The sequence below is a fragment of the Gopherus evgoodei genome, chromosome 2 (assembly GCF_007399415.2).
Source record: "Gopherus evgoodei ecotype Sinaloan lineage chromosome 2, rGopEvg1_v1.p, whole genome shotgun sequence".
Taxonomy (NCBI): Eukaryota; Metazoa; Chordata; order Testudines; family Testudinidae; genus Gopherus; species Gopherus evgoodei.
The window spans coordinates 248574357-248587168 of NC_044323.1; the positions used below are offsets into that span (position 1 = coordinate 248574357).

At 41.5% G+C, this 12812-nt stretch overlaps 1 protein-coding gene and 1 long non-coding RNA gene across 4 annotated transcripts in view; one reads left to right on the forward strand and one right to left on the reverse strand.

Moving 5' to 3' along the window:
• WWP1 (WW domain containing E3 ubiquitin protein ligase 1) overlaps nt 1-12812 on the forward strand; it is a 160459-nt gene that overhangs the window by 104633 nt on the left and 43014 nt on the right. For all 3 annotated transcript variants that reach the window (XM_030553396.1, XM_030553398.1, XM_030553397.1), the window contains exons 17-19: nt 5989-6148; nt 12029-12162; nt 12255-12395. In XM_030553396.1, coding sequence (XP_030409256.1) covers nt 5989-6148; nt 12029-12162; nt 12255-12395 — 435 coding nt within the window. The remainder of the gene's footprint in view (nt 1-5988; nt 6149-12028; nt 12163-12254; nt 12396-12812) is intronic.
• The window catches only part of LOC115646936, a 47886-nt gene continuing 40671 nt past the window's right edge, over nt 5598-12812 (reverse strand). Inside the window, exon 3 of the long non-coding RNA XR_003999175.1 lies at nt 5598-5684. This is a non-coding gene — a long non-coding RNA (uncharacterized LOC115646936). The remainder of the gene's footprint in view (nt 5685-12812) is intronic.

The window sequence follows — 12812 nt, forward strand, 5'->3', positions numbered from 1 at the left end:
TAACATGGGGCCTGCCTCTAACTGTTAGGCCATATGACAGCAACCACATTCATGGTACAACATGCATGACTTCACATGCTCTGCATCCTGGGTTGGCTAAGAGCCATCTACATTCCACACAGACACAGCCTGAACAAGCGCCTCACCATGCTGCTCAAAGTTAGACACTCTACACTGGTGGACCCAACCCCATAACGTGTGTGTGGGAGTCCCTTTCACACAGACTCAGCCTTCAATGATTCGCACAACATTCTTGATAGGTTGTGGGGGACAGAGGGGCTTACCTACAGCACCACACAGTGCAGGGCTGATGATCTCCTTCTGAGACACAGTTACACATAAACCTTCTGGAACTGCCTGCGGTTCACAATGTGAGCTTGCACATCCTGCCCTTGATTAGGAATGAGACCATAAGGTTAATGATGAACAACATTACCTGCATTTTTATATAAACTGGCAGGGAGGGGCAAGATCACACTCTGTGCTGAAGCCACGAAACTAAGGACTGGTATATCTGGCACAATGTCAACATATCAGCCTCATATCTCCCAGGATGTCCGAACACTACAGCAGACATGCTGAGCAGAGAATTCTCTCAGGACCACAAGTGGGACCTAAACAACAAAGGCCTACAGAACATATTCAGACACTGGGATCACCCATCCTTAGGCCTCTTTAGGAAATCCCAGAATTACAAATGCCCATAATTCTGCTTGAGAGCAATCCAATCACGGGACAATGCCTTCTTCTTCAAATGGGATGCATCTCTTCTATAAGCGTTCCCTCTCATCCCCCTACTGTTGAGGATTAAATACAAAATAAGAACCCCATGGTCCAGACAAACTTGCTACTCGTACCTTTGCGGATAATGGTATGTACACTACCCACTCTTCCACTTGTGCCAATCCTTTTCTCTCAGGATGCTGGACAGGTCTGCCACCTGAACCTGGAGAGACTTCACCTGAGAGGATGGCTGCTACATGGTTCCATCATGATGAACTGACCTGAAGAACATAGTGAAGGTGAAGGACATATTACTAAAGAGCAGAAGGACAACCACACATAGAATCATAGAAGATTAGGGTTGGAAGAGACCTCAGGAGGTCATCTAGTCCAACTCCCTGCTGAAAGCAGGACTGATCCCACTAAATCATCCCAGCCAGGGTTTTATCAAGCCAAGCCTTAAAAACCTCTAAGAATGTAGATTTCACCACCTCCCTAGGTAACCCATTCCAGTGCTTTACCACACTCTAAGTGAAATAGTTTTTCTTAATATCTAATGTAGACCTCCCCCCACTGCAACTTGAGACCATTGCTCCTTGTTCGGTCATCTGCCACTACTGAGAACAGCCGAGTTCCATCCTGTTTGGAACCCCCGTTCAGGTAGGTAGTTGAAGGCTGCTATCAAATCCCCCCTCACTCTTCTGCAGACTAAATAAGCCCAGTTCTCTCAGCTTCTCCTCATAGGTCTTGTGCCCCAGGCCCCTAATCATTGCCCTCCACTGGACTCTCTCCCAATTTGTTCACATCCTTTCTGTAGTGGGGGTCCCAAAACTGGATGCAGTATTCCAGATGTGGCCTCACCAGTGTTGAATAGAGGGGAATAATCACTTCCCTTCATCTGCTGGCAGTGCTTCTACTAATGCAGCCCAATATGCCGTTAGCCTTCTTGGCAACAAGGGCACACTGTTGACTAATATCCAGCTTCTTGTCCACTGTAATCCCCAGGTCCTTTTCTGCAGAACTACTGCTTAGCCAGTCGGTCCCCAATCTGTAGCAGTGCATGGGATTCTTCAGTCCTAAATTCAGGACTCTGCACTCGTCCTTGTTGAACCTCATCAGATTTCTTTTGGCTCAATCCTCCAATTTGTCTAGGTCACTCTGGACCCTATCCCTACCCTCCAGCATATCTACCTCTCCTCCCAAGTTAGTGTCATCCGCGATATACATATATATCTGCATAAATGGAAGAGATTCAAACATATGGTGTCAAAATAAACAAGCCAGGGCTGTTACCGCTCCCTTACCCATGATATTAGAATATGTATTGGAGCTAAAGAAATCTGGATTATCCCTTAGTTCAATCAGAGTAGATCTCGCAGCGCTTACCGCTTTCCACCGCAAGGTGGACGGGATGTCTATATTTGCCCACCTGATCACCAAATATTTCCTTAAGGGTATCAGAAATGTCTACCCTAAAATATGTGTAGCTACCCCACTTTGGGACTTGAACTTGGTACTATGCTGCCTCACTGGGCCATCATTTGAATTCTTCGAAAAATAATCTCTGACACATCTGTCAATGAAGGTGATGTTCTTAGTAGCTATCAATTTGCCGAATGGGAGAGCTAGAGGCCCTCATGGCACACCCACCATGTATCATCTTTTTCAAGGACAAAGTCACCCTAAGACTTTATCCAAAATTTTTACATAAAGTACCACCTTCTTTCCATTTAGCCCAACGAGTCCATCTTCCCTCATTCTTCCCTAAACCTCATGGTTATAAACAGGACTCAGTACTACATACTCTAGACGTCAGATGTGCCTTAGCATTCTACCTTGAAAGAACTAAGCCCTTCAAAAAGTCACCGAGGCTTTTTATTTCAACTTTGGATCTATCTGAAAGCCTCTGTTTGGAACTAGTGGAACTATCTAAATGGTGCATTCACCTTTGCTACCAATGGAAGGATCTGCAACCCCCACTGGGGATCCAAACCCACTCCACCAGATCGCTATCAACTTCAGTAGCCTTTCTAAAGAGCATACTGATCACGGATATATGTAGAGCAGCCACCTGGGTGTCCACGCACACATATTCACAAAACATTATGCAATCAACCAGGGCTCAAGATTGGCTGCAGTGTTAGGACTTATTGTGTTATCACTTACTCATGCAACTCCGAAGCCCCTTACATCCACCGAGGGGCACCACTCAACAGTCACCTGAAGTGGGGCACCCATAGAAACGGTCCTCGAAGAAGGAGGACGTTACTCACCCTGTGCAGTAACTGAGGTGAAATTCTTTGAGATGAATGTCACTGTGGGTGCTCCACTACCCACCCTTCTCCCCCCTAATTCAGAGTTCAATGTCCAGACTCTGTGGTAGAGAAGGAACTGAAGAGCAAGGGTCTGGTCACGCGATGTGTGTTAGGCGCCAACAACAATGTGAGACAGGGAGAGGGCATGCACAACTTACATGAACGCTGCTGCAGAAATTCTCAGATCAAAGGCACAGAGACACACATCACCAGAAGTGGAGCACCCAGAGGGACACCCATCTCGAAGAGCCTCAGTTACTGCACAGGGTGACTAACCTTCTCTTCAAGACCTCCTGTTTGAAGGCCTCTTGCTGATTTCTAGTAAAACTGATAAGAGGCTTCATAACCTTAAGGTAAGGATTCACAGATACCATCACCACCAAGTGACTGAAGTGCTGATCAAAGGGGAGAGCCTGGCTGAAGGGTAACCAGCCAGTCTGTGATGAGAAGCATCTAAGTTTGTAAAGGCACTAAAAGTGTTAAGATCAGCTTAGAATGCTTTTTGCTTTTATTTCATTTGACCAAATCTGACTTATTGTGCTTTGACTTATAATCACTTAAAATCTATCTTTTATAGTTTATAAATATGTTTGTTTATTCTACCTGAAGCAGTGCATTTGGTTTGAAGAGTGTCAGAGACTCACCTTGGGATAACAAGCCTGGTACCTATGAATTTCTTTGTTAAATTGACGAACTCATAAGTTTGCAGCGTCCAGCAGGCACTGGACACTGTAAGACGGAGGTTCCTAGGATTGTGTCTGGGACTGGAGATATTGGTTAATATCATTCTGTTGCACAATACAAGCGGCTTACATGCTAGAGGCTGTGCATGAACAGCCCATGAGTGGGGGTTCTCACAGCAGAGCAGGGTAAGGCTGGCTCCCAGAGTCGAGGATTGGAGTGACCTAGCAGATCACTGGTCCAGATAACACCAGGGGAATGTCACACCCCCACAGTACTGACATCAGGCATGGATTTTACTGCAGATTAGACCCCCTATGCAGTTTTGGGATCTTAACCTGGTTCTTAACCATCTCACAGAACAACTGTCTAAGCCATTAGCTATGTGTTCACTGCTTCTTCTGTCTATGAAGATGGCCTTTTTGGTGGCCATCACTTCTGCTTAGAGGGCTCTAATGGAAGATCCTCCCTTTAATTTGTTCTCCAAGGAGAAAGTGTCTTTACGACTTCATCCTAAGTTCTTACCTAGTGTCCTCTGAATTTTACATCGGCCAAACTATTCACCTTTTGTTCATTTTTCCTAAGCCACATCAGTTTTCACAGAAGTCTTCTTTTCATATACTAGATGTTAAGCGAACCTTAACCTTTTATGTGGACAGGACAAGACCATTTAGGAAAACCCCTAGACTTTGTTTCTACTGCAGATAAGTGCTCCTTTAAACCTGTCTCCCCTCAGACTTTTTAAGTGGATCGCTGAAGATATTATTGCCTACTATGGTTTCAACGAGGTTACATATCTAATAAGAGTGAGTGAATACTCTACTGCTATGTCTGTATCTGTATTCAAAGACGTACCAGTTACTGAAATTTGCAGGGCAGCAACATGGTCCTTGGTGCACACGTTTTCTGACCACGATGCCCTAATTCATGCTGCAAGATCAGATGCAGCAGTAGGCAGTGCTGTTCTTTCTTCAGTGATAGACTCTGTTCCAAAACTCACACCTCCTTAAAGGGTTACTGCTAAGGAGTCACCTAAATTGGAACACCCACAGGGACGCTACTTGAAGACAGAGCAGTGACTCAACTTGTGTAGTAACTGAGTTCTTTGAGATGCGTATCCCTGTGGGTACTCTGCAACCCATCCTCCTCCCCTGCTTCAGAGCTGCCTCTGGATTTTGCAGTAGAGAAGGAACTGAGGGCAGTTCACCCGTGTAGCCCTATATAGGCTTGGTACAGGGCACAAGGATGTGTAGGGCGCATGTGTGGGCAGAATAGGCACTGCTACTAAAAATCTCCGATCAGAGGCCTGGGGCACATGTCCCTGCTGTGGAACATCCACAAGGGAACACATTTTAAAGAACTCCCAGTTACTGCACAAGGTGAGTAACCTCTCCTTTCCCTGCAATTCCTTGTCCTGACAGCTGGGTGCTACTGTGATGCCAGGACCCTTAAATGAGGACAGAAAGTGTTTTTCTTGTGCTCTCAGTGCTCCACTTGCTGGTATTCAGGCAGTATGAAGGAGGAGGAGGAGGAGAAGGAAGAAACAGCGCTACTTAAATGCATAGAGGTTAGGTGCAGAGAAATTAGGGAGACAGGCTGGGAGTTGATAGGAGCAGGGCAGAAAGAAACAGAAAGGGGCAGGTTGGTGGCGGTAGCGAAATGCTAGGGGTTGGGAAGGGCAGGCTGGGTAGGGGTAGAGGCAAAAAGGTCTGTGCCCCAGAATGCTCTTCAAAAGCATGGAATACATCTGAGGTTTTTTGAGCCTCAATAGCTGTGAAACTCACGGGCAAAGTGTGTCTCTCGTTCCTCTTCAGTGGCTGATCCATGTATTCAGCATAGGGTGTGAATGGTGTGCAGTAAATAAGGCATGGGGCCACACGTTGAATTATGAGGAAAAATGAAATATTGAATACTTGCTCATTTGATGAACACCATCTATCATGTGCACTGATTGAGGCATTGGTCCTGTGGGGGAAAAATATAATATGTAGTCATATAATTAAAGATTGCATCATAAGGCAGACTCAGAAGTGAGCTAAATTAAGGCTGTACAGGAACTTTAATTCTGACGTTTCCTAACTTCTGAGAACTTGACTTGCTAGTGTTAATTTTTTATGGCCTTTTTTTGTTGTAGTACATATACAATGCTGTGTATCATGTTCTTTCTAATACAGGTGTGTGAGCAATATTTTTGCTTATCCATTTGTAGGAAGCTGTGATTAAAAATCTGTACTTGTTATGGATTATCTCTCTGTTTTATTTTGTTTAGAGAATGGTTTTTCTTACTTTCCCATGAAGTTCTAAACCCTATGTACTGTCTATTTGAGTATGCTGGCAAGAGCAACTACTGTCTGCAGATAAATCCAGCATCAACAATTAATCCAGATCATCTTTCATATTTCTGTTTCATTGGGCGCTTTATTGCTATGGTAAGTTGAATTCTAAAAGTATTTTTTTGTTGTTGTTTTGATTAATTTTAAATTTGTTACATACATTTTATTGTTTCTGTATCTGCTTACATTTCTTCCACAAGATTATTTCAGCTCTAGATAAATAGGAAACTTAACTATGTACGGCTGTTGATCCAGTATCATTCATTAACTATAAAAGTCTATTACATTCATACGGTTCCTGAGGATGATCATAAAGATTGTGAGCAGAAGAGAAGTGTCAAAACGTTAGTCTAAGTTTGATGCATACACTTCATACAGAATGTTGAGGTATATGAAAAAAATCAAATCATTTGGCTGTCTAATTAAGTATCTTCTTGAAAATCTGTCCAAAAATCTTCGTAAGAAGACTCTCCAAACTATGTAGGCTACAGCAAAAGTGTACATTAATTTAATTTTTACAAAAGACTAGTCAAAAACTACTCAAATATTGTTTACTTTACACTGTAAATCATCTCACTGAACCTGGACAGATCTTAGGTATAATGGAGGATGACAGGGAGCTGATCACACCGTCCCTTGATTCTCAGTCACACACACCCTCCTTAAATTGAGAGAGTCATTTTAACATATGCCGCTGGCATAATGTCCATTATGCACCTAATGTCTGAAAATTTGGCTGTAATGGAGGCCCATTCTGCCTCTGTTGGGACAGGAAGGCTCTATAATACTAGATGCAATGCCTTACAGATCTTGCGCTGAACCAAGAGTCCCGAGTCATACATTTCTCTGCTATTAGCAAATTGGGAAACCCTCTGGCAAACTGTGTGTATCGGTCCATGTAGTAGTAAGCAGCTGTTTATTCCTTTAGCTCAAGCAGTAGAGGTCTGCTGTTGATCTACAGGTCTGAACCCAACTGATGAACTGACATGGGGGTTAAATGATTCCACATGATAGAATTTCTGTTGTGTTTTTTAGTTTAGGTTTTTTTTAAAAATTCCATCCAAAAGCACTAGTAATGTTATGGTTGCAGAGTCAAGCACTCAAAAAAAAATTAGAAAATGTCAAAATTAAGATTGGCTGTGCAAACTTTAGTTTTTGTGGTTTCATAGATTCCAGGACAAGATGGGACCATTGTGATCATGTGGTCTGACCTTCTGTGTAGCACAGCCATAGACCTTCCCCACAAGAATATTTAAAGCATATCTTTGATTTTTTAAAAATATTGATTTAAAAATTGCCAGGGTTGGAGAATCCACCACGACCTGTGATAAATTGTGCCAGTGATTAATTACCCTCACTTTTTAAAAAATGTATGCCATATTGCCAGTCTGAATTTGTCTAGCTTCAACTTCCAGCCATTGAATTGTGTTATACCTTCCTCTGCTAGACTGAAGAGCCCATAATTAAATATTTATTCCCCACGTAGGTACTTACAGGCTGTAATCAAGTCAACACTTAATCTTTTTGTTGTTAAACTAAATAATTGAGCTCCTTGTATTTATCACTATAGTGGAGGCTTTCTAATTCTTAATCACTCTCATGGCTCTTCTCTGAACCCTCGTCAGTTTATCAACATCCTTTTTGAATTGTGGACATCAGAACTGGACACAGTATTCCAGCAGTGCCAATATAGAGCTAAAATAAACTCTCTACTACTACTTGTGATTCCACTGTTTATTCATCCAAGGATCACATTAACCCTTTTAGTCACGGGACCTCATGTTCAGCTGATTATCCACCACAGCCCACAAATCTTTTTCAATTTCCCAGAATAGAGTCTCTCATCCTGTAAGTATTGTCTATATTCTTTGTGCCTGGATGTATAGAGGGGTATCTGTGTTAGTCTGGATCTGTAAAAGGAGCAAAGAGTCCTGTGGCACCTTATAGACTAACAGATGTTTTGGAGCATGAGCTTTCGTGGGTGAATACCCACTTCGTCAGATGCATGATGAAGTGGGTAGTCACCCATGAAAGCTCATGCTCCAAAACGTCTTAGTCTATAAGGTGCCACAGGGCTCTTTGCTGCTTTTACTAGTTGGTTGTTAGCTCCCTAATGCAACCAGCCTGTCAGCTCCTCAAGCACTGTTCTTTGGGCTGTTAAGCCTCCCCGGACCTGCCTTGTTTAAGCCCAGAGTCCCTTCATAGTGTCACCCTGTGGTATCCAGCCGCTAATTACTGGATACCCAAAGAAATCCCGGATCCCTTGTTCCCAAAGAAAGAACTGTAGCCCAGTTTACCAGATTTGCCTTAGCCCACTGTTTCTGTATTACACACAGCACTTGAGTTCAGTGATAGCAAACAAAACAAAATTGATTTAGGAATAGATTCAAATGGAAGCAAGTGCAAGTGATGTAAACAGATGATTTCATATAAAACAAAATAATAAAACGCGAACTAGGGCCTATACTTATTAATAGTTACCTTTCCTATCTCTAAAAGTAGATTCTCAGTGCAAAGTGCTTGATAGCCCGAAGAGCTAGGACCCAGTCTTTCATGAAGCAATGCCAATCATCAAGGTACCTCCTCAGTGAATGGATCTAGAGTGTCTTTCTCTCCACCATGTAGTATACTAAATCAGTCTTTTGTCTTTATTCATAGACAGAGTGATCCCCTTACTATTGTGTTTTTCCTTTTCCTTTTTATGTGCTTTCAATGTTATATTTTGTCTTGGGTGGCTTTCCATTGCCTTTTTGAGTAGATGCAAAGGTAGACAACTGAGACAATATGTTACATAATTGATTAGGCAGAGAGGCGTGACAGCTCCCTTCTACGTAAGTGGGCCATCACAAGACACATTATTCCCTGGTGACTCACTTCCACTCCAAGATCATATGGGCATAATTTTCAGTATAGTTCCATTATTCCTTAAATATTACCTGTACACACACCTCCCAATGATTGTTACAAGCTTTCACATGGTACCCTTTATGAATAAATACACAAAAGCAGTGTATTAGGTGTAGTGAGCTTGTCATGTCTGAGACAGGCTTGTAAATAACAATGAATCCTTTGCCAGTTGGTACCAATGGACCTCTGTCATAGTGGTCTCCTGGTGAAGGCATTTAAATGCCATTCTGAAGAAACAGATTCTGCTCTTGACTGTGTCATGAAGTTCCTTTGTAATGGATGGCATGTTACTTAAAACCAGAATTTTCACAGGTGGTCACTAATAGTATGTTTTTCATGTTTTGGGTGTCCAGTGCAAGACATCTGGGTCCAGGTTTGGAGAAATGTTGAGCACTCACAACAGCAACTAAAGTCAAGTAGAGCTCTGCTTTGAATATTTAAAATGTACTCTTAAAAAAAAATCAGGCTCTAGGTGTCTGAAGTTAAGCACCCAAAATTAGTGGATATGTTTGACAATTTGGGCTTTAATCTATCTATCCCTCCATTCTCTAGGCAGAAAATGGGGAAATTATCTAATTACACAAGGATTTTGTGTAGTTAAGTTCATTAGTGCTTTGAAGCACTCTGATACTTTGGGTGAGAGCACTATAAAAATATAGTGGAGGAAATAAACAATTTTGTATTCATACATGGTTTGAATGGTGTTAGGTAAATAAGGCTTAGGGCCATGCAGCGCATGTGTAGGGTAAAAAGAATGATTCCATAAATGAGGCAGGGATGCTGTGGAAAAAAGTAATATGTGTTTTTAAAAACTGTGTCATAATACGTATGGCTGAATTAAGTTTGCACAGGTAATCTTAACTCTGTCATTTCCTAAATTTTGAGGGCTTGACTTTGCAATCTTAATGTTCTTTCAACATAAGTTTTTATTTATTTATTTACTTACTTACTGTGGCAGAGGTGGATTGGTTGTGTAATTTTCGTAGGTTTACAAAAAAAAAACAAATTCCATCTGGCATCAGACTGACACCTGCATGAATCATAAGCAGATCTGGAATCTTTAGGTTCCCATAAAGACCTCTGCTACTTGAGCTAATGGTGTAACTGATAGCAATAGTAGGTTATCATCCTCTGAGTGGAAAAGCACTAGAGAGAGAGATGTGTGCCAGTGGAATTCACAAGTATATGCTACCAGCAGAGGAATGGTGAGACTCAAAAAACTTGGCTTCCATTCTAGGCTGTAAAGGGGAGTATGTCCTAATAGGCACAGACCTATGTGTACACTCCCCCTATGCTGGAACCCTTCTGTCCCATCTCCTTCAAGTCCCTGTCCCAGTCCCATTTTCATTTCCCACACCATCTCAGTCACCACTCTTCAGGATTGGGCTCCCTGTCAGTCTCAAATCTCCCTCCTGTACATGCCACTATCTGTTCTGAAGTGCACCAGATGTGACCAACTATAGCATACAATGTTCTGATTAGGGTAATGAAAGTAATCCTTGTAATTCCTCATAACAACTCTGATTCAGAGTGTATTATCTTGTGTGCAAGAATCAAACTAAGTTCAAACCAAAGATAAAGGTTTGGAATCACTGATGACCACAAAGTGGACACTCTTGGTCACCACTGCTACTTGAGAAATCTGAACAATGCATACCTACACAAGGCCAAGTAAGCAACCTGTGAGGTGCTTGCTTGGCAAAGTTAACACAATTGAAAACAGTGTCTTATAGTGAGAAATGTGACGCAATCTTAATAATAGGTAGCGCTACCAGTTCCACCTGTAATATAGAGATACTAATCCAAGATGGCAGTCTACTTAATTGTTAGGATTTTTTCCCCCTAAAATTAAACATTTCTGGCTTGGTAGGTTGTGGTGCAAAAGTACTTTATTAGAAGTGATTTGAATGAGGTAACGGTACAGCATACCATTTTTGAAGGTCACTTCAAACGTAAGTGTCACTCTGAAAGAAATGCAGACATTTGTGAGAAGAGATATTAGGGATAATAAGGTGAGGATCATTGGCTGACTGTAGGAGTGGAAAATAAAAAGAAACGAGGTCAAAGGTAAGAGCTGACATATTTAAAGGCAAGTAATTTGTAATCAAAATCTATTTGAAGTGAGTAGTGAAATGTTCATCAAAACTTAATTTCTCAGGCATGTAATAATAGGATGAATACTTTTTAAAAGTCTGCATACATTGAAATGTAGCTTTTAGTCTTCTGGCAGGTCCAGAGAGCTTCTTAACTTTTGGTATACATATTTTTATCAGTAATGAAATCCCAACTGCTGCTTTTTTTTTCTTTTTTTTGTTAGCGTTCTCTCAGTGACAAGTAAATATAAGCAACACAGTTTAAAGTGAATCATCTTAGTGAGTAAAATGTAGTGGATCAGAACTGAGCAAAACTAAGGGTTTCACAGAAGAGAAAGTGTGTTCTTTTATGTTTGTAAAGTGCTTAGCACTAGTTACTGCTATGTAAAGAGCAAATAGAATTAATAACCAGAGCAGATCCTGTGTGCGTACAGATGCATATGCGCACGCACACACTCAGAAAATAGGAGTGACAGTAAAAGATTTCATTCAAAGAGTCATTTGCAAAGTCTATTTAATTGACCCAGGAGGAATCTCTTCCAGGAGCATTTCAGTGATTGAGTTTTAAAAATCTTGTTTACATGCTGTGATATATATGATTTCTAGATAGAGCAGGAGTACCTTAAGAGCATCAAGTGACAATTGGTTTTAAGCACCCGTGCCAATGTAGCTTATGAAAAAATGTTAGATGATTTCTGTCAGGTTTACTGTTACATAAGAAAATAATATACCTACGAATTTACAACTTATGTAATTATAAAGAATCATTGCCAAACCAAATATCTATCAAAATATTATTAGTTTCTTTATACTCACCACTTTATGGGTCTTTTTTGAAAAATCTAAGTGCTACTCTTGGTGGACAGTTCTTTTCATCTGCTATTTATGTAACTTCTTTTCCGAAAGATTACTTGAGCCATGCTAAAATGAGTTGAAGCAATTGTCATTTAAACTTTTTTCTTCCTCCCTTCTATAGGCATTGTTTCATGGCAAATTTATTGACACGGGTTTTTCTCTGCCATTCTACAAGCGCATGCTAAGTAAGAAACTTACTATTAAAGATTTGGAATCTATTGATACTGAATTTTATAATTCCCTAATTTGGATAAGGTTTGTAGATTTTTTTTTTCAGATGTTATAGATAAAAAAAAAAAAGAGTTAAATTTTTATATTTGTTTGATTTTACTTGTTTCTTTCAACAGGGACAACAACATTGAAGAGTGTAATTTAGAAATGTACTTCTGTGTTGACATGGAACTTTTGGGAAAAGTTACTTCTCATGAACTGAAATCAGGAGGGTCAAATATCTTGGTAACTGAGGACAACAAAGAAGAATACATTGGGTAGGCAATTACAGTAACTCCTCACTTAGTCATCCTGGTTAACGTTTTGTTGTTACATTGCTGATCAATTAGGGAACATGCTTATTTAAAGTTGCGCAGTGCTCCCTTGTAACGTTGTTTGGCAGCCACCTGCTTTGTCCACTGCTTGCAGAAAGAGCAACCTGTTGCAGCCAGCTGGTGGGGGCTTAGAACCAGGGTGGACCAGCAGCCCCCCTATCAGCTCCCCATTCCCCTAAGTTCCCTGTGCGTAGCCTCCCAGCAGGCTATCAGTTGCTAGCAGTTCAGCTGTCCCTCCCCCCATCTGCCTTGCAGCAGCTCCCGGAAGCTTCCTGCTTTCTGTGCTGAGCAGGCAGGGGGAAGACAGGGACTAATGTCAGGGTGTTCGCCTGCTCCTGCCCCCCACTAACCCCATCTCCA